Here is a 23782-nt window from a genome sequence, read left to right as displayed (position 1 = left end):
CCCCGCCTCCCTCTGTGATGTCATGGCCCCGCCTCCCTCTGTGATGTCATGGCCCTGCTCCAGGTGAAGCTGCAGAAGCTGCTGATGTTTTAATGAGGCCACATGATTTGTCTGTCTTCTTCTCTGTTTATGTCTTTCTGTGGCAGTTACAGCGCCACCTATAGGCCTGTCATGTGAACTGACTGGTGTTGAGCCGTGTTCTCAGTGGCGTGTTCACAGAGGCGTTTTGAGAGCGATTGTTCTGGCTGCTCTGGAGTTAGAAATGTGAGCTTTGTCTAGCAGGATGTGTGAAGCAGGAAGTTCTCATCCTGACGCTCAAATAACTTGAAAACCTCAAACCAGCTTTTCCTGCGAAGGACCAGAGACCGTCTGAGGCTGGACCAGCAGGAAGAGAAGCTCCTCCTCCGTCCTCTCAACCAACCCTGCTTCTGCACCACGCAGCTCCGCCCATTCCCACAGTAGTTTATCACCATGGATTCTCACAGTAGTTTATCACCATGGATTCTCACAGTGGGTTATCACCATGGATTCTCACAGTAGTTTATCACCATGGATTCTCACAGTAGTTTATCACCACAGATTCTCACAGTAGTTTAAAATGCTGATGTGTACAAACTCAAGTTACTCTGTTGTTACTCTAGTTACTCTGTAGTGACTCTAGTGACTCTACAGTAACTAGTGACTCTAGTGACTCTAGTGACTCTAGTGACTCTAGTGACTCTACAGTAACTAGTGACTCTACAGTAACCAGTGACTCTAGTGACTCTAGTGACTCTACAGTAACTAGTGACTCTACAGTAACCAGTAACCAGTGACTCTAGTGACTCTAGTGACTCTAGTGACTCTACAGTAACTAGTGACTCTACAGAGACTCCAGTGACTCGAGTGACTCTAGTGACTCTACAGTAACCAGTGACTCTAGTGACTCTAGTGACTCTAGTGACTCTACAGTAACTAGTGACTCTACAGTAACTAGTGACTCTAGTGACTCTAGTGACTCTACAGTAACTAGTGACTCTACAGTAACCAGTAACCAGTGACTCTAGTGACCCTAGTGACTCTACAGTGACTCTGTAATGGCCCCACAGAGCGGCTCCACAGCTGAGCAGCTCCTCAGATGGACCAGAGTTCAGTTGGAATCCCCTGGAGATCCAGTGGATCCCGGCAGGCTGAGATCTGATCTGAGCTTCAAACAGGAAACGAGCAGAAAACTGCTTTTTCACTCACTTCCTCTTAACAGGTGGAACTTTTACTGCATCGTGAGAGTAACTTCAATACCTGAGGCTGCAGAGTACTCAGTACACGATACACAGGACAGAGTACACGGTACACAGGACAGAGTACACGGTACACAGGACAGAGTACACAGGACACAGGACAGAGTACACAGGACAGAGTACACGGGACAGAGTACACAGGACAGAGTACACAGTATAGTACTTAACAGTACAGGGGATGGAACTGAAACCTCTCTCTCTCACACACACACACACACACACACACACACACACACACACACACACACACACACACACACCTTGAACACGTCCCCGTACGTCCCGCAGCCGACCCGGTGGATCAGTTCGTAGTCGTCCAGCGGGTCCAAGAAGGAGACTCCAATCCGCTCCATGATGCGAGCCGCGCGGCGGCAGCAGCAGCGGCCGGGCTGCGGGTCGGTCCGCCGGGCTTCTCACACACACATGTCCCGCTGGGGGTCCGGGGTTCGGGGGGGTCCAGGGCGGGTCAGGGAGCCGCTGAGGGCGTTGCACGCTGGGCTTCTTCTGACAGACTGCACGCCTCTGAGCGCGGATCCTCCGCGAGCGCAGCCCCACTGTAAGAAATAATCTACACCTCATCCAGCAACACTGTAAAAAATGATCTGCACCTCATCCAGCAACACTGTAAAAAATGATCTACACCTCATCCAGCAACACTGTAAAAAATGATCTGCACCTCATCCAGCAACACTGTAAAAAATGATCTACACCTCATCCAGCAACACTGTAAAAAATGATCTGCACCTCATCCAGCAACACTGTAAAAAATGATCTACACCTCATCCAGCAACACTGTAAAAAATGATCTGCACCTCATCCAGCAACACTGTAAAAAATGATCTGCACCTCATCCAGGAACACTGTAAAAAATGATCTGCACCTCATCCAGCAACACTGTAAAAAATGATCTACACCTCATCCAGCAACACTGTAAAAAATGATCTGCACCTCATCCAGCAACACTGTAAAAAATGATCTACACCTCATCCAGCAACACTGTAAAAAATTATCTGCACCTCATCAGCTGGTTGCACTACTTCACTGTAAAAAAAGAAATCGGCACTACCTCATCCAGCTTCACTACTACACTGTAAAACATTATCCCACACTACCCCATCATTTCACTACAATTTAAAAAATGACCCTAGACTACCTAATCTACCTACACTACTACACTGTAAAAAAAAAATGACCCCACACTATCTCTTCCACTTTCACAACTACACTGTAAAATATTATCCCACACTTTCTGATTGGTCATACTACTACACTGTAAAAATGACCTTGCACTACCTCATCCAAATACAGTTCTACACTGTAAAAAATTAAAACGCACTACCTCATCCAGCTAGGTTACTACACTTTAAAAAATTATAATGCACCAATTAATCAAGATACTATACGACACTGTAAAACATGATCCCACACTACATCACCGTTACATTACCACACTGTAAAGAATTATCCCGCACTACCTAATCTAGCTAAAATAAAACTACACTGCAAAAAATTTACCCGCAATTCCTCTTCCAGTTACACTATTACACTGTAAAAGAAATGATCCCACACTAACTCATCCAACTACATTACTACACTGTAAAAAATTATCCCACACTACCTGCTCTAGCTACACTGGTACACTGTAAAAAAAATCTATCCAGTACCTCATCCAGCTTCACTACACTGTAAAAAATGTTCCTGCACTACTTCATCAGCTACAGTTCTCCACTGTAAGAAATTAAAACCCACCACCTCCAGCACCTTGTGACCCTGAACTGGATAAGTGGGATATAAGATGGATGGATGGATGGATGGATGGATGGATGGATGGATGATGGATGGATGGATGGATGGATGGATGGATGATGGATGGATGGATGGATGGATGGATGGATGGATGGATGGATGGATGGATGGATGATGGATGGATGGATGGATGGATGGATGGATGGATGGATGGACGGACTACCTCATCCAGCTTCACTACTACACTGTAAGAAATATCCCACACCACCTCATCGTTACACTACTAAAGTGTAAAAAAAGAAATGACCTCATCAAAATACTCTACTACACTGCTTCCTTCAGAACCTCCTTTAGCCTAGGAACCACTGATGGTTCCTTTAGAACCTCCTTTAGTCTAGGAACCACTGATGGTTCCTTTAGAACCTCCTTTAGCCTAGGAACCACTGATGGTTCCTTTAGAACCTCCTTTAGCCTAGGAACCACTGATGCTTCCTTCAGAACCTCCTTTAGTCTAGGAACCACTGATGCTTCCTTTAGAACCTCCTTTAGCCTAGGAACCACTGATGCTTCCTTCAGAACCTCCTTTAGTCTAGGAACCATTGATGCTTCAGTGGTCGTCTTCTTCCACGTCTTCCTCCTCGTCTTCTTCTACGTCTTCCTCCTCGTCTTCTTCCACGTCTTCCTCCTCGTCTTCCTCCGCGTCTTCCTCCTCGTCTTCCTCCTCGTCTTCCTCCTCGTCTTCCTCCTCGTCTTCCTCCACGTCTTCCTCCTCGTCTTCCTCCACGTCTTCCTCCTCGTCTTCCTCCTCGTCTACTTCCTCATCTTCCTCCTCGTCTTCTTCCTCGTCTTCTTCCTCGTCTTCCTCCTCGTCTTCTTCCTCGTCTTCCTCCTCATCTTCCTCCACGTCTTCCTCCTCGTCTTCCTCCTCGTCTTCTTCCTCGTCTTCTTCCTCGTCTTCTTCCTCGTCTTCCTCCTCGTCTTCTTCCTCGTCTTCTTCCTCGTCTTCCTCCTCGTCTTCCTCCTCGTTTTCTTCCTCGTCTTCCTCCTCGTCTCCAGGTGACGCCTGTCTCCAGGTGACGCCTGTCTCCAGGTGACACCTGTCTCCAGGTGATGCCTGTCTCCAGGTGACGTCTGTCTCCAGGTGACACCTGTCTCCAGGTGACGCCTGTCTCCAGGTGACGCCTGTCTCCATGTGATACCTGTCTCCAGGTGACGTCTGTCTCCAGGTGATACCTGTCCCCAGGTGATACCTGTCTCCAGGCGATACCTGTCTCCAGGTGATACCTGTCTCCAGGTGATACCTGTCTCCAGGTGATACCTGTCTCCAGGTGACGCCTGTCTCCAGGTGATACCTGTCTCCAGGTGACACCTGTCTCCAGGTGATACCTGTCTCCAGGTGACACCTGTCTCCAGGTGACGCCTGTCTCCAGGTGATACCTGTCTCCAGGTGATACCTGTCTCCAGGTGACGCCTGTCTCCAGCCCCACATTGGAGGTAAATCACAGGAACTCCACCATTAATATGGTTCTAATACATTAAGAGGTCAAAATGACCAGCGAGGACAGAACAGAGAACAATAATCAAACCAATATAATAACCAGCATGAGAACCAGGTCAGAACCACGTCAGAACCAGGTCAGAACCAGGTGAGGTCAGTCATTTTAAACTACAAATTAATCTCAGTTTTGAGTTTCATCAAATAATTTCCATGATTCCACATGTTTAATATTTGAAGGGTTAATTTTACTCTCCATTCATCAGGAGGACAGAGGCTTGGTTCTCTCTTCCTTTCTCTAACAACCAATCAGCTTTCAGCATCATGGAGCAACGGGTTGACTCCTCCTCCTCACTGAGGTCAATGTTGCTGTCAACTCCTGGATCACAGTTGCTCTTAGAACCTTCCTCAGTCACTCTGAAGCTGAGGTTCCTGGCTGGGAGTTGGTAGGCTGAGACATTGAGACTCTGAGAGACTGAGACTCTGAGACACTGAGACTCCGAGACACTGAGACTCCGAGACACTGAGACACTGAGACACTGAGACTCTTCCTGAAGACGAGCGCTGGTTCTCTTGAAGGTTGTACTACAGAATGTCATGAATTGATTTTGTTGATTAAACTAAACGGTCTTTTCCTTATTTGGTTAAATTAATTCTGCCTCATTTCCTCGTTAATAATCGTTAATGATCCGTTTCATTAGACTTTAACGTCTTATAGAGCAGCGCTTCTTCTCACAGATGTTTGGAGTTATTCTGGAGAAACATTTCTAAAGCTTCCATCATGGACCGGAACCACATTCTTTATCTCTGTACTTTTGGTTCTAAGGTTCTTCCTCATTCATCCTGACAGACGTTCATATTTTTCTTTGTTTAGAACGAAGTGGATCAGGATGTTTTATCTCTTCTTCTTCTTCCACTTGACTCTGGACCTTCTAAAGGTTCTGAGCTTTATTCAGATCAAATCTACCTGATGGACCTTCCAGTGTTCTTGTGCTTCATAGAACCCGACCTCCATGAAGTCATTTTACCGTTCAGATATGTCGGCGCCCTACTGCCGCCATCTTGATACCGCACTGGCGGGGTTTGAGGATCATGCACTACCGCCTCCCACCAACAGTGGCGCTGTGGTGGTGCTTCGGAAGAAAATGGCGGCGATCCCTGGGACGCCATATTGTCAGCCATGTTGGATTTCCCCACTGCCAGCCTCTCCCTGAGCTCCCGTCGGTCCAGTTGATTCTGTTCTGTTCAGAAAGTCCGTTTGAAGATGTGATGAAAGAACTGAAATCTCCCGTAGGAAGTTTCTCATCCACTCCCGACGAGCCGAGCTGCTAAAATCTGAAGTTTACGAGACTGAGATGAAGTTTTTCATTGAATAAAACCTTTTTTATTTCTTTTATTATTTCTCATCTTTCAGATTCTGAATCCTGAAAATTAACTTTTCATTCTCATTCAAACCAAAGAACTCAAGTCTCATGACAGGAGGAAGAACAAGTGTAAACGCTGGTTTGACTTTAGAAACTGGTTTAGAAACTGGTTTCTGGTTCATTGGACTGGTGTGAACTGGTGTCATAGGGTGTGTGTGTGGTGGTGGTGGGGGTGGAGGTGGTGGTGGGGGTGGAGGTCCCCAGTACAGACACTACTGCCCATCCCCCAGCTCACTGTGGTCTCCATCACATCTTTATTAATGTCAGATAGAAAAGAAGAAGACATGGAGCAGAGGGTCTCCGTGGTAACAGTGCACGGTCTAGAACCTCGAGATACAGGTAGAAACAGATCTAGAACCTCAAGAAACAGGTCTAGAACAGAGAGAAACAGGCCTAGAACCTAAAGACAGAGGTCTAGAACCTAGAGAAACAGGTCTAGAACGTAGAGAAACAGGTCTGGAACCTCGAGAAACAGGCAAAGAACCTAGAGAAACAGGTCTAGAACCTAGAGAAACAGGTCTAGAACCTAAAGAAAGAGGTCTAGAACAGAGAGAAACAGGCCTAGAACAGAGAGAAACAGGTCTGGAACAGAGAGAAACAGGTCCACAACCTAGAAAAACAGCCCTAGAACCTAGAGAAACAGGTCTAGAACCTAGAGAAACAGGTCTAGAACCTAGAGAAACAGGTCTAGAACCTAGAGAAACAGGTCTAGAACCTAGAGAAACAGGTTTGGAACCTAGAGAAACAGGTCTAGAACAGAGAGAAACAGGCCTAGAACCTAAAGAAAGAGGTCTAGAACCTAGAGAAACAGGTCTAGAACGTAGAGAAACAGGTCTGGAACCTCGAGAAACAGGCAAAGAACCTAGAGAAACAGGTCTAGAACCTAGAGAAACAGGTCTAGAGCCTAGAGAAACAGGTCTAGAACCTAAAGAAAGAGGTCTAGAACAGAGAGAAACAGGCCTAGAACAGAGAGAAACAGGTCTGGAACAGAGAGAAACAGGTCCACAACCTAGAAAAACAGCCCTAGAACCTAGAGAAACAGGTCTAGAACCTAGAGAAACAGGTCTAGAACCTAGAGAAACAGGTCTAGAACCTAGAGGAACAGGTTTGGAACCTAGAGAAACAGGTCTAGAACCTAGAGAAACAGGTCTAGAACCTAGAGAAACAGGTTTGGACTCTTCAGAAACAGTCTGGCTCAGTGACGTCTGAAGGGTTGAGTAAAGAGGCAGTAAGGCAGCAGAGTGGAGCACGTTACACAGTAACTATCCTAATCATCACGTCGGTATTTACACTGATATGCCACGGTGTCCAGTGTCCTCACAGCGACACCCCCCCACAGAGCTCGGGGGTCTACAGAGACTTGCGCTGGCGCTTCATGAAGGAGACGGAGTAGTCTCCGCCCGCCGTGCTCTTCTGACGCTTCATCTGGACCTGCGACTGCGCCGTGAGCTGCAGCTTGATGGCGCTGGAGTTCACCTTGGCCGCACACAGCAGCCCCTTCATGCCCTTCATCTTCTCGCTCTGGAAGACCACCACGGGCCCCCCCGGGGGCGAGGCGGGCGGCTGCTGCGGCGAGGGGGCGGGGTCCGGGCCGGGGGACAGGGGCTTTCCTTCAGTGTCTGCGGCCCGGAGGCTCTGTGAGGGGCGGCGCCGAGCGCCCCCCGCCCCCACCGGCTGGGAGGGGGGGGGCGTGGGGGCCGCATGGGGAGGGGAGCCGCTCTGCTCCTCCAGCCTGGACTCCCTCCGGGGGCCCCGCCGCCGCCCCTCCCGGGGGTCTTCGCTCGACTGGTCGTCATCGTCCACAGACTCCGCCTCTTTACTGATGATCGACACCTTCTGACGCACCTGCAGCCAATCAGAGCACAGGAACAGTCAGCAGGACCCGGGCGGTTGTGTTGAGGTGACATGGACTCAAGAGGAACAGACCAGAGAGCAGAGGGAGGTAGTAACCGTGGTGACATGGCGGCGATCCTCACCTGGGCGTCAAAGCGGCTCAGGGACTGAACGAGGTACGTGGCCCAGCCCACGTGCAGGACGGGCGTCGGACTACCCTCCTCCCACTTACAGATGCCGTCGTAAAACCGCAGCAGGTGTGCAAAGCATTCTGGGTCGTGAAGAGCAGAAAAGGCTGCTGCCTGTTTAGGAAGCTCCTGAAAGAGAGCAGAGTGATGCAGAGTGATGCAGATAGGTGGTGTGTCTGGAGGAGGTGTGTCTCTCCAGGACCGCCCACCTTCTCTGGCCCCTCCCCCTCCTCCTCTCCAGGACTCTCTCCAGCAGAGCTCGTCTCCTTCAGCAGCGTCGGAATCACGTCATTGGCGATGTCGAAGAACTCCTTGTAGATCTCCTCGTCCTCTCGAAAATAGTTGTATCTGCAGGAGAGAGGAGGCGGAGCGAGGAGGAGGTGGAGCGGGGAGGAGGTGGAGCGAGGAAGAGGAGGAGAAAATAGGAGGTGAGAGGAGGAAGTGAAGAGAGGAGGTGGAGAGAGGAAGAGGAGAAAATAGGAGAGAGGAGGAAGAGGAAGAGGTTCATTGTTTTAGCTGGTTTCTGATCAGCTGGCAGTTTGAGATTCATCGTCTACCTTGATGATGTCATTGTGATGATGTCGTTGTGATGATGTCGTTGTGATGATGTCGTTGTGATGATGTCGTTGTGATGACGTCATCATGTTTGGAAATGGTTTCTCATGAATTTCTGATAAATGTCACAGCAGATGTGATGTGTCGCTGTACTCTGATTACACAGGAACATTTCCTGCAGAACAATGGAGCAACAGGAGGAAGGATGTGGAGGGAGTGTGTGTGTGTGTGTGTGTGTGTGTGTGTGTGTGTGTGTGTGTGTGTGTGTGTGTGTGTGTGTGTGTGAGAGAGGGCGTGGTGCTCCTCTGCTATAAATAAGAGCACTGAACACACACACACACACACACACACACACACACACACACACACACACACACACACACACACACACACACACACACACACACACACACACACACACACACACACACACACACACACACACACACACACACACACACACACACTGCCCCCTGCTGTTTAAGCACTGCAACAGAACACATGAAGTCTGATAAAACAAGATGTAAGAAATGAATAAACTGCTCTTTTCTTTTAAATAACATATTAAAGTATCGACTCTTGTTGAAGAGAAAAGTAGCAGTCTGCTCAGTGCTGCCCCCTGCAGTGGTTTTCTCTTCAGCATGATTAACTCTGGTTCTATTTCATCCCGACTGACCGCCAGAGGCGGCGAAATGAAAGGTGTAGCCCTGGGAGGGAGTAGACAGCCCCCAGGCATCCGCCATGCATGCAGCCCAGTAGCTGAGCTGCCGCCGGGAAAAACAGCCGGCGACCGTCCGAGTCTAGTCAGCGCCCACAGCTCCGGCCCCCTGGAGCACCAGGGTGGCAGGGGCCCGATCCTGCACCCCGAGGCTGCCTTGGCAGTGGGCGTGCAGGGTGGCGAAATCTTTCAGCCTGCTCTGCTGGCTGTCCGTACGTTGATGGCTACTGGAGGTCGACCTCTGGGGCCGCTGTCGAGGAGCGGTCGTGCAGGCCCTGGGTCTGCTCAGAGCTGCCCTGGGTCTCTGGAGGCCCGCCAGCTGCTGCCGGGTCGCCCCTGCCTGGGTAGAACGCTCCAGGGCATTGAGAGCATCCGACCCTAACAGCTCCCCCGGCTCCACTGGAAGGGAGCGGAGAACCCTTTGGCATGCATTGGGCAGAGGTGACTGCGCGAGCCACACCTGCCTTCGTGCCTGCACCAGCGTCGACATAAGACGCCCCGTCTCCCTGGCCATGAGGGCAAAGGCCTGCAGCGAAGCATCGCTGAGTTCTATCACCGCTGCATCATCTGATGCTGACAGAGAAGCTGAGAGGGCCAGCATAAGGTGGGCCAGGGAGTTACCGACCCGTCCCATGCGGGCTGAAGCATTGTACGCCTTCGACAGCAAGTCGTCTGTTATTCTGCATTGGGGTCAAGGACACCTCGTGTCGGGCCTTAAGGACTCGTCTGGAGACACTATCAGAGACGCGATAGCCGCTCTATAGCTGGTATTTGGCCCAACCCATACTGGTGGTGTCCTGCATAGCTGCTAGGGCCCTGGCATCCGAGTTGGAGTGGGAGAACGCCTTGGTGTCTCTCCAGCAGGCGTGAAGCGCCCTTACATAGTCCTCCGATGGAGGGACTGAAAAGACGCTTGGCGCCTGTGGTCGCCTAAAGAAAGCACTCACGAGAGCAGGGTTCTCCTGTGGGACATCAAGCTGCAGTCGAGCGAGGGCCCCACGGATTATAGACCCCATAGGGGTGTCCTCAGCCCCACGCAGTAGGCTCTGCCCTGAGCAATGGGAGAGCGACTCCAAGGTATGCAACGGAGCGTCCACCCCAAGATCTGCGAACTGGGTCGCCGATGCAGCGATGGAGATGGCGTCATCATCGGCCAGAGTTGCCATCTCTGGAGGAGCCGGTGCAGCGGCTCCAGGCTGGAGAGCCTTCAGAAGGTCTTTCATCTGACCCAGCTCAGCCGACAATCAGTCCACCTTGGAGAACAGCTTATTACCCCTAGGTCTCTTGGCCTTTGGGTACGGTGCTTTCTGCCGGTCGTTTGACCGCTGGGACCTGGCAGGGGAGAAGCGGGTCATCCGGGGGGGGGGGTCGGCCCCCACCGGGGCTTGCTCCACCTCTCTCAGCCCGGCCATGGCGTGTAGCCACAGTTCATGCATGAATCCTCTGATTAGCCTGCCCTCCGATGATCGATGCCCAAACAGGGTGGGCAAAGACCGTGACCATCCTCCAGCTCCAGAGGGGCCAGGCAATCCACACAGGCGTGGGACATGTAGCACACCAGGAGCGGGAGTGAGGACACTGGCTTCACCGGGAGATACTGCGCCGTGTACCGACAGCTCGAGCGGGAGCACTGCCCCCAATACAGCCGCGGGGCGCGTCGTTGGTTTGAGCGTGAGCACTGCCACTAACGACGTGCTCGCCACACTGGCTAAACGGAAAACACCGCCTGAGCTGCGACGACTGGGTGGGCTCTAAGGGCTTCGTTAGCGTGAGCGGGAGCACTACTGCTAACTACACGCTACTGTATCAAAAGACACCGCTGCTAACAGGTACCATAACAACATAAAGCGACAGCCGAAGCCGTGAAACACTGACCGGGGCTGGAGTCGCCTCGTTAGCTCGAGCCAAGACACTGCTGCTAACTGTGGCTAACGCGGTGCCGCGGTCAAGGTAACACACGGAAACAAGCCGGTTGTACGATAGCGTAGTTTGGCGCCTTGGAGGGCGAACACAGGCTGCAGCTCCAACCTGTAAGGTCGCGCGGCTGCCGACACCGCGGGTCATTCCCAAGTTTTTCTCTCCGCGATCTTTACGGGACTAACGTCCAATTGACCTCACGTGCGCAAGAAATTCAAAAGGAAAAGATCCACTGGTGTCACCGGAACTTATAGACTCCGGGGGGGTCACTCGGGGGTCACAGGGGACTTTGTTGGTATAGGTGCTCCACCAGAGTGTACAGGAGACATAGATGTTAAAGCACCGCCTCTGGAGGTCAGTCGGGATGAAATAGAACCGTAATTACGTAAGTAACTTTCGTTTTGTCTTCAGGAAGATTAACTCTGAATTTCTCTTCGGAATGATTAACTCTGGTTTTCTCTTCAGCATGATTAACTCTGGTTTTCTCTTCAGCATGATTAACTCTGGTTTTCTCTTCTGGATTAACTCTGGTTTTCTCTTCAGCATGATTAACTCTGGTTTTCTCTTCTGGATTAACTCTGGTTTTCTCTTCAGCATGATTAACTCTGGTTTTCTCTTCTGGATTAACTCTGGTTTTCTCTTCTGGATTAACTCTGGTTTTCCGTACTGAGACGCTGGTTCACTCCTTGCCTGGCAAATCACCGTGGTAACTGATTGAACCTGTGACCTGCTCTGGAGCAGGCTATGTTCTGGATCAGAGGTCAACCAGTATAAGAGCTCTGCCTCCTGACCAAAGCGCCAGGCGTGGCTCTGGAGCTGCAGGATGAACTCCCTGATCCAGACTCATAAAGCTGGTTCCTGTTCCAGTCCAGTGCAGCTCGTTATTCCACCAGGTTACAAATGTTCACCTTCATCTGAGGAAGGTTCACTTTGGATTCTCACCTGCTGCGGCAGCAGTTACCATGGAAACCTGAGACAGCAGGTCAGAGGTCACGTGTGATCACCATTAGGTGAGTCAGAGGTCACGTGTGATCACCATTAGGTGAGTCAGAGGTCACGTGTGATCACCATCAGGTGAGTCAGAGGTCACGTGTGATCACCATCAGGTGAGTCAGAGGTCAGAGGTCACATGTGATCCACTGGGATCACGATCAGGTTGCAGTGCAGAAACTCATCTCCTCATGTTTCACTTTGTTTGAGAGGCTGTGTGTGTGTGTGTGTGTGTGTGTGTGTGTGTGTGTGTGTGTGTGTGTGTGTGTGTGTGTGTGTGTGTGTGTGTGTGTGTGTGTGTGTGTGCGTGTGCGTGTGTTTGAGTGTGAGTGTGAGTGTGAGACTCACTCCTGCATGACCTGAGCAGCCTGGGCCCAGGCCCTGAGAGCCTCCTGCACGTCTCGGTGTCGGTAGTGGAAACCAGCCAAGTACATGTAGGGATAAATATGCTCGTTGTTGTAGTGCCTCTGAGCAGAGCTGACCGCCTGGGGGGGGGGGGGGGGGGGGGGGGGGGGGGGGGGGGGGTGATCAGTTTCATCAGAATAAACTTCCTTGATGAATATAAATGAAGTACAATGAGTTCAAAGTTAAACCCATGAGAACAGCTGAGACCTTGAGGTGGATGTTCAGGGGACTCTCCCTCCCCGGGGTCGGGTCCTGGTCCTCCAGGTCTGCCAGCGTGCCCATGGCCATGGGATACCTGCACACACAGGGGCAGGGCAACACTGCACTGGAGTACTACACACTGCACTGGAGTACACACTACTACACTACACACTACAGTACACTGCACACAACTACACTGGAGTATTACACACTGCACTACAGTACACTACTACACTGCACTGGAGTACTACACACCGCACTGAAGTACACACTACTACACTACACACTACAGTACACTACTACACTGCAGTACACTACACACTCCTACACACTACTACACTGCAGTACACTACACACTCCTACACTGCAGTACACTACACATTACTACACTGCAGTACACTACACACTCCTACACATTACTACACTGCTGTACATTACTACACTGCTGTACATTACTACACTGCAGTACCCTACACACTACTACACTGCTGTACATTACTACACTGCTGTACATTACTACACTGCAGTACCCTACACACTACTACACTGCTGTACATTACGACACTGCAGTACCCTACACACTACTACACTGCAGTACACTATACACTCCTACACATTACTACACTGCAGTACACTATACACTCCTACACATTACTACACTATACACTCCTACACATTACTACACTGCAGTACCCTACACACTACTACACTGCTGTACATTACGACACTGCAGTACCCTACACACTACTACACTGCAGTACATTACTACACTGCTGTACATTACTACACTGCAGTACCCTACACACTACTACACTGCTGTACATTACGACACTGCAGTACCCTACACACTACTACACTGCAGTACACTATACACTCCTACACATTACTACACTGCAGTACACTATACACTCCTACACATTACTACACTATACACTCCTACACATTACTACACTGCAGTACCCTACACACTACTACACTGCTGTACATTACGACACTGCAGTACCCTACACACTACTACACTGCAGTACACTATACACTCCTACACATTACTACACTGCAGTACACTATACACTCCTACACATTACTACACTATACACTCCTACACATTACTACACTGCAGTACCCTACACACTACTACACTGCAGTACCCTACACACTCCTACACACTACTACACTGCAGTACACTACACACTCCTACACACTACTACACTGCAGTACCCTACACACTACTACACTGCAGTACACTATACACTCCTACACATTACTACACTGCAGTACCCTATACACTCCTACACATTACTACACTGCAGTACCCTACACACTCCTACACTGCAGTACCCTACACACTACTACACTGCAGTACACTACACACTCCTACACACTACTACACTGCAGTGCACTACACACTCCTACACACTACTACACTGCAGTACACTACACACTCCTACACACTACTACACTGCAGTACACTACACACTACTACACTGCAGTACCCTACACACTCCTACACACTACTACACTGCAGTACCCTACACACTACTACACTGCAGTACACTACACACTCCTACACACTACTACACTGCAGTACACTACACACTCCTACACAGTACTACACTGCAGTACCCTACACACTGCTACACTGCAGTACCCTAGAGCGGCCAGCAGGAGCCTCACCTGTCCAGGTTCCCTCGTTCGTACAGCAGCCACAGCAGCTTCTGTTCAGGAAACATTCACACTTTTTATTACGCCTCAACGGGAAACCGCTGTTAGCTTGAGTGCTAACAGCGCTACATCACACACGGCTAACGCTTCATGTTTCCACCATGCTAGGCTAAAGCTAGCGGTCAGTGAAGCATCGTGACTGAAGGAGCAGCTCGTTTAGTCATGTGACCCAATATTACATTTCTTAACGCTGTGATGTCAAGCGTCATTAGCATTAATGCTACGGTCACTGTGTGTGTGTGTGTGTGTGTGTGTGTGTGTGTGTGTGTGTGAGAGAGTGTGTGAGAGTGTGTGTGTGTGTGTGTGAGAGTGTGTGTGTGTCTGACCTGCTGCAGCTGCAGCAGCTCTGAGCTGTCAGTGTGAAGGTCCAGCGACGGGTTGATGGCACAAACCATGAAGGCCACTTCCATGTTCCTGTCACACTTCATGTAGGAACCTTTCAGATAGAGCCAGCTCTGTCACACACACACACACACACACACACACACACACACACACACACACACACACACACACACACACACACACACACACACACACACACACACACACACACACACACACACACACACACACACACACAAGAAAAAATAATAAATCAGCCGGGCCTCTGAGGGATGGTTCTGGTCTGTCTAGCCTGGTTCTGGTCTGTCTAGCCTGGTTCTGGTTTGTATTGACTGGTTCTGGTCTGTATGGACTGGTTCGGGTTTAGATAGACTGGTTCTGGCCTGTCTAGCCTGGTTCTGGTCTGTATGAACTGGTTCTGGCCTGTCTAGCCTGGTTCTGGTGTGTCTGGGCCGGTTCTGGCCCAGGGCCCAGATGTTTCCTCACCTTCTCGTTGACGCCGGCGGAGACCGTTTGCCCCCGGCGGTCCTCGTTGCCCTTCCCGTGCCACGTGACCTCCACGGTGTCCTCGCCGTTCCCGCTGAAGATGACCCAGGCGTGGTCCTCGGACAGCGCCAGGTGGACGTCGTTCAGCCCCAGGACCTGACAGGCCGCCACCACGGCGAAGGCCACGCCCGAGCTGTCCAGCTTGGTGCCTGATCACAATGTTTGCACAGGTCCAAGGGTGGGTGAAGGGTCAAAGGGTCAAAGGTCAGATGTGGCGGTGGCGCCTGCAGCTCGGTACCTGTGATCAGACTGAACAGGGACTGGATGTGGGCCCGGTCCTTGAAGTAGGACCGGCTCAGGCTGTTCCAGATCACGTCGGAGACCTTCTTGACCAGCTCCCGGTCCGACCCGCCGGTGGCCCGCCTGAACTGCGACAGGTCGACGGCGCCGCGGATCTGCGCCGTGAAGCGCTCGTACAGCGCGGAGATCATGCCCAGCTCCACGGTGGGGAAGCAGGACGTGGGGCAGTCGGGCTCCAGCGGCTCAAAGCGGACCCCCGGCACGTTGATGGGGACGACCCGGTTCACCGCCAGGAAGTGCTCCACGAAGCCCAGCACCAGAGACAGCAGGGCCAGGTCTGGCTCCGCCTTCTGAAGCTCCGCCCGGAACAGCTGGACCACGCCCTCTATCCCACGCAGCGGGAAGTGCTTCTTCTGGGCCGAGTGCAGACCCATGGTGAGGAAGAGGAGGAGGAGGAGGAGGAGGAGGAGGAGGAAGAAGAGGAGGAGGAAGAAGAGGAGGTGGAGGAGGAAGAAGAGGTGGAGGAGGGGGAAGAGGAGGAAGTTGAGGAGGAGGAGGAGGACGATGAAGAGGAGCACTCAGTCAGCGGGAGAGGGCGTGTCGTCAACTGCAACACGGAAAGAGTCACACACACACACACACACACACACACACACACACACACACACACACACACACACACACACACACACACACACACACACACACACACACACACACACACACACACACACACACACACATTAAATCAATAATTAAAATCGACCCTCGCTGATCACACGAAACCAAAAAGTAATAAAGTAAATATTATTTCTGAAACTTGATTAGAATAGAATAGATTACAATAGATTAGATTAGATTAGATTAGAATGCCTGTTATTGTGACTTGTACAGGTTCAGTGAGATTAAAAACAACTCCAGTTAAAAAGAGCAGAATACAGTGTGAGGAGGAGGGTGGGGGGTGTAGGGGGTGTAGGGGGTGTAGGGGGGAGGGTGCACGGTCCAGTCCTGTGAACAGTACACAGTGTATTTACAGGAAATAAATAAAAACTATAAAGGTGAGAACCCACATTATGAGGTCGTCTGTAACTCTCAGATCAAAACTTAAAGTAATAATTATCAGGACTTTAACCTTTTAAACACGTTCATCATCATTACAGTCACAATAAATACACAATATTAATACCAGAGATTACTTTAGTTCTTACAGTGAAAATAATATGAAGTACTTCAACAAGTACAGACTGTCGTTATATTAAAGTTTCTTATTCTTAATAAAGATGTTTTAATAAAGATTCACTCCGAATGACATTTTCATTAATACATGACATCAATGTTCATATTAATAATTCATTCATGTTGATTATAAAGTTTAAACTCAGTAAGAAATGTTAAATAAGAACCAGCAGCTCCAAGTCAATAACCTGTAAAATCACTTCTATCGATCAGAACCTTTACTGATAATCAATGATCCTTTATATAAAGCTGCTGGTGGGCGGGGCACCACACACCCACACACACACACACACACACACACACACACACACACACACACACACACACACACACACACACACACACACACACACACACACACACACACACACACACCGCCCCCCTCGCCTCCATTCATTGGAGCGGCTCACTGCTGCTAACCGGCTCGGTCCACCGGACAAGCGTCTCGGACCTCCCGGCGGTTCTCGCCTCCGTCAGTTCCCGGTTCGGAGGCTGATTTGTCTGAACATGTAGCGGAGAAGAGGAGCGGAGCTCCGGAGCCTCTCACCGGGGGAACCCGCCTCCCTCCCCGGAGCTAACGAGCTAACGAGCCGCTACGCAGCTCCACGTTCAGTCAGAATGGACCCACCGGGTCGGAGCGGCGGGCTGCGGAGCGGCCCGGGGCTCCTCCCTGCCCGGTTCCGACCGGGTTCTGACCGCTTCCTCGCCGGTTCCTTACCGTTTCTCACGGCCTCGGCCACATGTTTTTGTTTGTCTCCTTCTTTTGCCGCGCACTCCGCTCCGTCTGAAAGTCACTGGAACTGTGCCGAGCGGCCCCGCCTCTGCGGCGCGCGGCAGATCTCACAGCACGCGGTGGGACGCGCTCCAGCAGCAGCGGGCGCCGTCAGTCCCATCCGCACGCCATGAGATCTACACTCCGGACCACAGCGGCCGCCCCGGGGCACGCTGGGAAATGAAGTTCAGATTCATCGTTACACATCACGGAAGAACAACGCGATGACGTCATCGATTACGAAAACGAAGGGGTTGAATAAATATATTAATGAATTTAAAAATGTTTGACCAAAATAATTGAAAACATACATTTAAGATTTAAAATGTAGGTTTTGCCAAAATTAATTTTGATGATTAATTAAAAAATGTAAATGCACGCTTTACCAAAGATCCATTTTGAAAGGAGGCAGGAGGTCTATAGAGAGGAGGTCTATAGGCAGGAGGTCTATAGAGAGGAGGTCTATAGGCAGGAGGTCTATAGAGAGGAGGTCTATAGGCAGGAGGTCTATACACAGGAGGTCTATACACAGGAGGTCTATAGACAGGAGGTCTATAGAGAGGAGGTCTATAGGCAGGAGGTCTATACACAGGAGGTCTATAGGCAGGAGGTCTATAGAGAGGAGGTCTATAGGCAGGAGGTCTATAGAGAGGAGGTCTATAGGCAGGAGGTCTATACACAGGGGGTCTATAGAGAGGAGGTCTATAGAGAGGAGGTCTATACACAGGGGGTCTATAGGCAGGAGGTCTATAGGCAGGAGGTCTATACACAGGAGGTCTATAGACAGGAGGTCTATAGAGAGGAGGTCTATAGGCAGGAGGTCTATAGAGAGGAGGTCTATAGACAGGAGGTCTATAGGCAGGAGGTCTATAGAGAGGAGGTCTATAGGCAGGAGGTCTATACACAGGAGGTCTATAGAGAGGAGGTCTATACACAGGGGGTCTATAGAGAGGAGGTCTATACACAGGGGGTCTATAGGCAGGAGGTCTATAGGCAGGAGGTCTATAGAGAGGAGGTCTATAGGCAGGAGGTCTATAGAGAGGAGGTCTATAGGCAGGAGGTCTATAGGCAGGAGGTCTATAGAGAGGAGGTCTATAGGCAGGAGGTCTATAGAGAGGAGGTCTATACACAGGGGGTCTATAGGCAGGAGGTCTATAGACAGGAGGTCTATAGAGAGGAGGTCTATACACAGGGAGTCTATAGAGAGGAGGTCTATACACAGGGGGTCTATAGGCAGGAGGTCTATAGGCAGGAGGTCTATAGAGAGGAGGTCTATAGGCAGGAGGTCTATAGGCAGGAGGTCTATAGAGAGGAGGTCTATAGGCAGGAGGTCTATAGGCAGGAGGTCTATAGAGAGGAGGTCTATACACAGGGGGTCTATAGGCAGGAGGTCTATAGGCAGGAGGTCTATAGAGAGGAGGTCTATAGGCAGGAGGTCTATAGGCAGGAGGTCTATACACAGGGGGTCTATAGGCAGGAGGTCTATAGAGAGGAGGTCTATAGGCAGGAGGTCTATAGAGAGGAGGTCTATACACAGGGGGTCTATAGGCAGGAGGTCTATAGACAGGAGGTCTATAGAGAGGAGGTCTATAGGCAGGAGGTCTATAGAGAGGAGGTCTATAGGCAGGAGGTCTATAGAGAGGAGGTCTATAGAGAGGAGGTCTATACACAAGGGGTCTATAGGCAGGAGGTCTATAGGCAGGAGGTCTATACACAGGAGGTCTATAGACAGGAGGTCTATAGAGAGGAGGTCTATAGGCAGGAGGTCTATAGACAGGAGGTCTATAGAGAGGAGGTCTATACACAGGGGGTCTATAGACAGGAGGTCTATAGAGAGGAGGTCTATAGGCAGGAGGTCTATAGGCAGGAGGTCTATAGAGAGGAGGTCTATAGGCAGGAGGTCTATAGGCAGGAGGTCTATAGGCAGGAGGTCTATAGAGAGGAGGTCTATACACAGGGGGTCTATAGGCAGGAGGTCTATAGACAGGAGGTCTATAGAGAGGAGGTCTATACACAGGGGGTCTATAGAGAGGAGGTCTATACACAGGGGGTCTATAGGCAGGAGGTCTATAGGCAGGAGGTCTATAGAGAGGAGGTCTATAGACAGGAGGTCTATAGAGAGGAGGTCTATACACAGGGGGTCTATAGAGAGGAGGTCTATAGAGAGGAGGTCTATAGGCAGGAGGTCTATAGGCAGGAGGTCTATAGAGAGGAGGTCTATAGAGAGGAGGTCTATACACAAGGGGTCTATAGGCAGGAGGTCTATAGGCAGGAGGTCTATACACAGGAGGTCTATAGACAGGAGGTCTATAGAGAGGAGGTCTATAGGCAGGAGGTCTATAGACAGGAGGTCTATAGGCAGGAGGTCTATAGAGAGGAGGTCTATATACAGGGGGTCTATAGGCAGGAGGTCTATAGAGAGGAGGTCTATAGACAGGAGGTCTATACACAGGAGGTCTATAGACAGGAGGTCTATAGGCAGGAGGTCTATACACAGGAGGTCTATAGAGATGAGGTCTATAGAGAGGAGGTCTATAGACAGGAGGTCTATAGGCAGGAGGTCTATACACAGGAGGTCTATAGACAGGAGGTCTATAGAGAGGAAGTCTATAGGCAGGAGGTCTATAGACAGGAGGTCTATAGACAGGAGGTCTATAGGCAGGAGGTCTATACACAGGAGGTCTATAGAGATGAGGTCTATAGGCAGGAGGTCTATAGGCAGGAGGTCTATACACAGGAGGTCTATAGAGATGAGGTCTATAGAGAGGAGGTCTATAGACAGGAGGTCTATAGGCAGGAGGTCTATACACAGGAGGTCTATAGACAGGAGGTCTATAGAGAGGAAGTCTATAGGCAGGAGGTCTATAGACAGGAGGTCTATAGGCAGGAGGTCTATAGGCAGGAGGTCTATAGAGAGGAGGTCTATACACAGGAGGTCTATAGAGGGGAGGTATATAGGCAGGAGGAGGTCTATAGACAGGGGGTCTATAGGCAGGGGGTCTATAGACCTCCTCTCTATAGACAGGAGGTCTATAGGCAGGAGGTCTATAGGCAGGAGGTCTATAGACAGGAGGTCTATAGAGAGGAGGTCTATAGAGAGGGGGTCTATAGACAGGAGGTCTATAGAGAGGAGGTCTATAGGGAGGAGGTCTATAGACAGGAGGTCTATAGGCAGGAGATCTATAGAGATGAGGTCTATAGGGAGGGGGTCTATAGACAGGAGGTCTATAGAGAGGAGGTCTATAGGGAGGAGGTCTATAGACAGGAGGTCTATAGGGAGGAGGTCTATAGAGAGGAGGTCTATAGAGAGGAGGTCTATAGAGAGGGGGTCTATAGACAGGTCTATAGAGAGGAGGTCTATAGAGAGGGGGTCTATACACAGGAGGTCTATAGAGAGGAGGTCTATAGAGAGGGGGTCTATAGAGAGGAGGTCTATAGAGAGGAGGTCTATAGAGAGGAGGTCTATAGAGAGGGGGTCTATACACAGGAGGTCTATAGAGAGGAGGTCTATAGAGAGGGGGTCTATAGAGAGGAGGTCTATAGAGAGGAGGTCTATAGAGAGGGGGTCTATACACAGAGGGTCCCGCCATGAGAGGCTCACCCTGCACCTCTCGGTGTCCTGCGTCCTCCTGGTAGTTTCCCCGGGTCACAATGTTATTAACAAAAACAAATTCAGAAAAGGAAGTTATTAAAAGTACAAACATGTTAGTAGACAGATATTCAATAGGACCTACAAGTAAACCCGCCACAATAACATGAGTAGAAGTATATTATTATCAGTTTTAGTGAAGAGTCACCATGACCAGCAGAACAGCTTCCGGAGCTTTAGTGAAGAGTCACCATGATCAGCAGAACAGCTTCTAGAGCTTTAGTGAAGAGTCACCATGATCAGCAGAACAGCTTCTGGAGCTTTAGTGAAGAGTCACCATGACCAGCAGAACAGCTTCTGGAGCTTTAGTGAAGAGTCACCATGAGCAGCAGAACAGCTTCCTGAGCTTTAGTGAAGAGTCACCATGATCAGCAGAACAGCTTCTGGAGCTTCAGTGAAGAGTCACCATGATCAGCAGAACAGCTTCTGGAGCTTTAGTGAAGAGTCACCATGAGCAGCAGAACAGCTTCCTGAGCTTTAGTGAAGAGTCACCATGATCAGCAGAACAGCTTCTGGAGCTTCAGTGAAGAGTCACCATGATCAGCAGAACAGCTTCAGGAGCTCCAGCTCTTCGCCACCCAGTCGTAGTATCAGTACTTCCCACAGTAAAATGCTCCAGTCCTTCGGTCTTCTACTCACAGTTCCATCAGAGGCCTGCAGTTACTGCTGTGATGCGTTTAGAGGACGTAGGAGATTTGAACTCCACAAAATAGAACCAGTCGTTTTCTGGATAAAGTTGTTTCCTGATTGATTCCAGACACAGAGTTCTGAATCACTTTTTAATTAGAACAAATAAAATAAAAATCTATTTTGACAGGGTGAGCTATAAGTAGACATATGATTGGACATAGACATAAGTGGATACAAACAATGACATATTAAAGTATACGTGTGAGTGACTAAAGGAAGGATGAAGGGTTTCAGGTTTGAGTCCCTGCACGCTGCCCTGCTCCCCTACAGGCTGCCCCGATCAGGGCCAAACGGGACCCAGACTGCCTCCATGAAGTCCTGGTCAGCAGCAGCTTCAGTACCAGACTCTGTCCACCAGAGGTCACCAGAGTCTCAGGAGCTCCTTCCTGCAGCAATAAGGAGAGAAATCCTGGAAATCCTGGGTCGTTTGTTCTGCTTTTCCACTGCTGAGCGTCACTCTTTAATAGGGGCAGTTAAATATTCATCTTCACTAGAGCATTTCATTGTGTGTGTGTGTGCGTGTGTGTGTGTGGGGTGTGTGGGGTGGGGGGGGGGGGGGGTGGGGGGGGGGGGCTCGACCAGAATCGGGTCAAAGACGAGGACGGATGAAAGATTTTAGGTTAAAACTTTATTTACAAGGTTAAAAACATTCAGACTTTGCAGGAGAAGAAATAGAAACTAAGTGCTTGTGGCGGCGCCTACAGGTGGCGCTGTGCGTCAGACCGCCCGGCGGTCCCAGGTCTGGTTCTGGGTTCCGTCCAGCCGCTGCAGCACCAGCGGCACCAGCAGCTCGCTCAGCTGCCGGCTGGAGAAGGTGAAGGCGTTGTGGGCGGCAGTGTCCGGGGACGGCGTGCAGGGGGGCGGGGATGAGGAGGTGGAGGAGCCGGTGGAGGTGACGGAGGGCAGGCGGGAGACCCTCTGGAGTCGGGTCTTCTTGGGGAGGCAGTGCTGGAAGAGGCAGCGGGTTCCGTACAGGCAGAACCCAAAGGTGCTGAAGGTCTGACACGCCGTCCCGGCAGGCTTCCAGTCGGCCGCCTGCTGGCCCGGCGGCGTTTTGGTGGCAGGCGAACCGGGGCTTCCTCCGTCAGGCTGCCCCCCCGGGCCGCCGCGCTCCCCCCCCGCGTGCTGGAAGAGGCAGCGGGTTCCGAAGGGACAGACCCCGAAGGAGCGCAGGTTGCGGCAGGGGGCGCTCCGGCGGCGGCGGACGACGGGCCGCTGCTCGGCGGCGCCGTGCACGAACAGGCAGCGCAGGCCGTAGTAGCAGAACCCGGTGGTGTGGAAGTTGCGGCACAACTCCGTCTTGTACTTGGGGTGCCTGAAGGGGGCGCGCAGCTCGTGGAGGCCGTGGGCGAACTGGCAGTGCTCGGCGTACCTGCAGGAGGCGCTGTTGGAGTAGCTGCTGCACAGCTCCGTCTTGTAGCGGGTGGAGCAGTCCCAGGGCACCGGGGCGGGGCACGGAGACTCTGGGAGGGGCTGGAAGGCCTTCGCCAAGGAACCGCCGCCGCCGTCCAGGTCCAGACCGCACAGAAGCTGGTCCACCAGCTCCGCCTCCGGACCCGCCGGCAGGTACAGATCGTCAGCGCCGCTCTGAGGAGCAAGACGGAGGTCAGAGGTCAGGGCAGGGGGTAAAACAGTCCACCAGCAGACTCAACCAGAACCAGAACCGAAGGTCCAGTGGACCCTGGGTTCTGTCCAGACGGAGATAAACTGAATCTACCAGAATAAAATCCTGTTGCATCATTAACCCTTCGAGCTCCACAGTGGAGATCCAGTATCCAGGGTTCCACCTGAGAATTCAGAAGATAACAAACGTGTTTTCTGTACCTCCAGCAT

The 23782-nt window shown here is 50.9% G+C and overlaps 3 protein-coding genes across 9 annotated transcripts in view; all 3 read right to left on the bottom strand.

Annotated features, from left to right (window-relative positions):
* map4k2 (mitogen-activated protein kinase kinase kinase kinase 2) overlaps positions 1-1801 on the bottom strand; it is a 49280-nt gene extending 47479 nt beyond the window's left edge. For 4 of the 5 annotated variants that reach the window (XM_080493981.1, XM_080493982.1, XM_080493985.1 and 1 more), the window contains exon 1: positions 1538-1776. In XM_080493981.1, the coding sequence (XP_080350107.1) occupies positions 1538-1630 (93 nt within the window). In that variant the 5' untranslated portion in view covers positions 1631-1776. Of the gene's footprint in view, positions 1-1537 lie in introns of all 5 variants that reach the window. The other variant, XM_080493983.1, reaches the window with a different exon arrangement.
* Positions 1802-6122: 4321 nt separating this feature from the next.
* Positions 6123-17610, bottom strand: men1 (multiple endocrine neoplasia I). 3 transcript variants are annotated; one of them, XM_080493978.1, is made up of 10 exons: positions 17557-17610; positions 15601-16209; positions 15303-15511; positions 14798-14926; positions 14424-14464; positions 12756-12843; positions 12492-12628; positions 8173-8311; positions 7919-8092; positions 6123-7787 (listed from the first exon to the last, which is right to left on the bottom strand). In XM_080493978.1, exons 2-10 carry the CDS (start codon positions 16034-16036, stop codon positions 7293-7295), a joined length of 1848 nt encoding a protein of 615 aa, XP_080350104.1. In that variant the 5' UTR covers positions 16037-16209; positions 17557-17610; the 3' UTR covers positions 6123-7292. The 3 variants fall into 3 exon arrangements, with proteins under 3 accessions (XP_080350104.1, XP_080350105.1, XP_080350106.1); XM_080493979.1 differs by lacking the exon at positions 17557-17610 and adding an exon at positions 17386-17515; XM_080493980.1 differs by lacking the exon at positions 17557-17610 and adding an exon at positions 17259-17374.
* Positions 17611-22666: 5056 nt separating this feature from the next.
* Positions 22667-23782, bottom strand: cth1 (cysteine three histidine 1; the record flags this gene model as incomplete). The annotated part of the gene is made up of 2 exons (XM_080493993.1): positions 22667-23536; positions 23774-23782. 2 exons carry the CDS (start codon positions 23780-23782, stop codon positions 22667-22669), a joined length of 879 nt encoding a protein of 292 aa, XP_080350119.1.

The sequence above is a fragment of the Lipophrys pholis genome (assembly GCF_963383615.2).
Source record: "Lipophrys pholis genome assembly, contig: SCAFFOLD_34, whole genome shotgun sequence".
Taxonomy (NCBI): domain Eukaryota; kingdom Metazoa; phylum Chordata; class Actinopteri; order Blenniiformes; family Blenniidae; genus Lipophrys; species Lipophrys pholis.
Note: the sequence above shows the minus strand (reverse complement) of the source record. Positions and strands in the feature narration are given on the sequence as shown.

Coding starts and splice junctions, on each gene's coding strand:
- men1 (XM_080493978.1), bottom strand. CDS start 16,036: ATGGGTCTGCACTCGGCCCAGAAGAAGCACTTCCCGCTGCGTGGGATA. Junction 15,512..15,600: donor CCTGTTCAGTCTGATCACAG/GTACCGAGCTGC, acceptor CATTGTGATCAG/GCACCAAGCTGGACAGCTCG. Junction 14,927..15,302: donor CCGCCGGCGTCAACGAGAAG/GTGAGGAAACAT, acceptor TGTGTGTGACAG/AGCTGGCTCTATCTGAAAGG.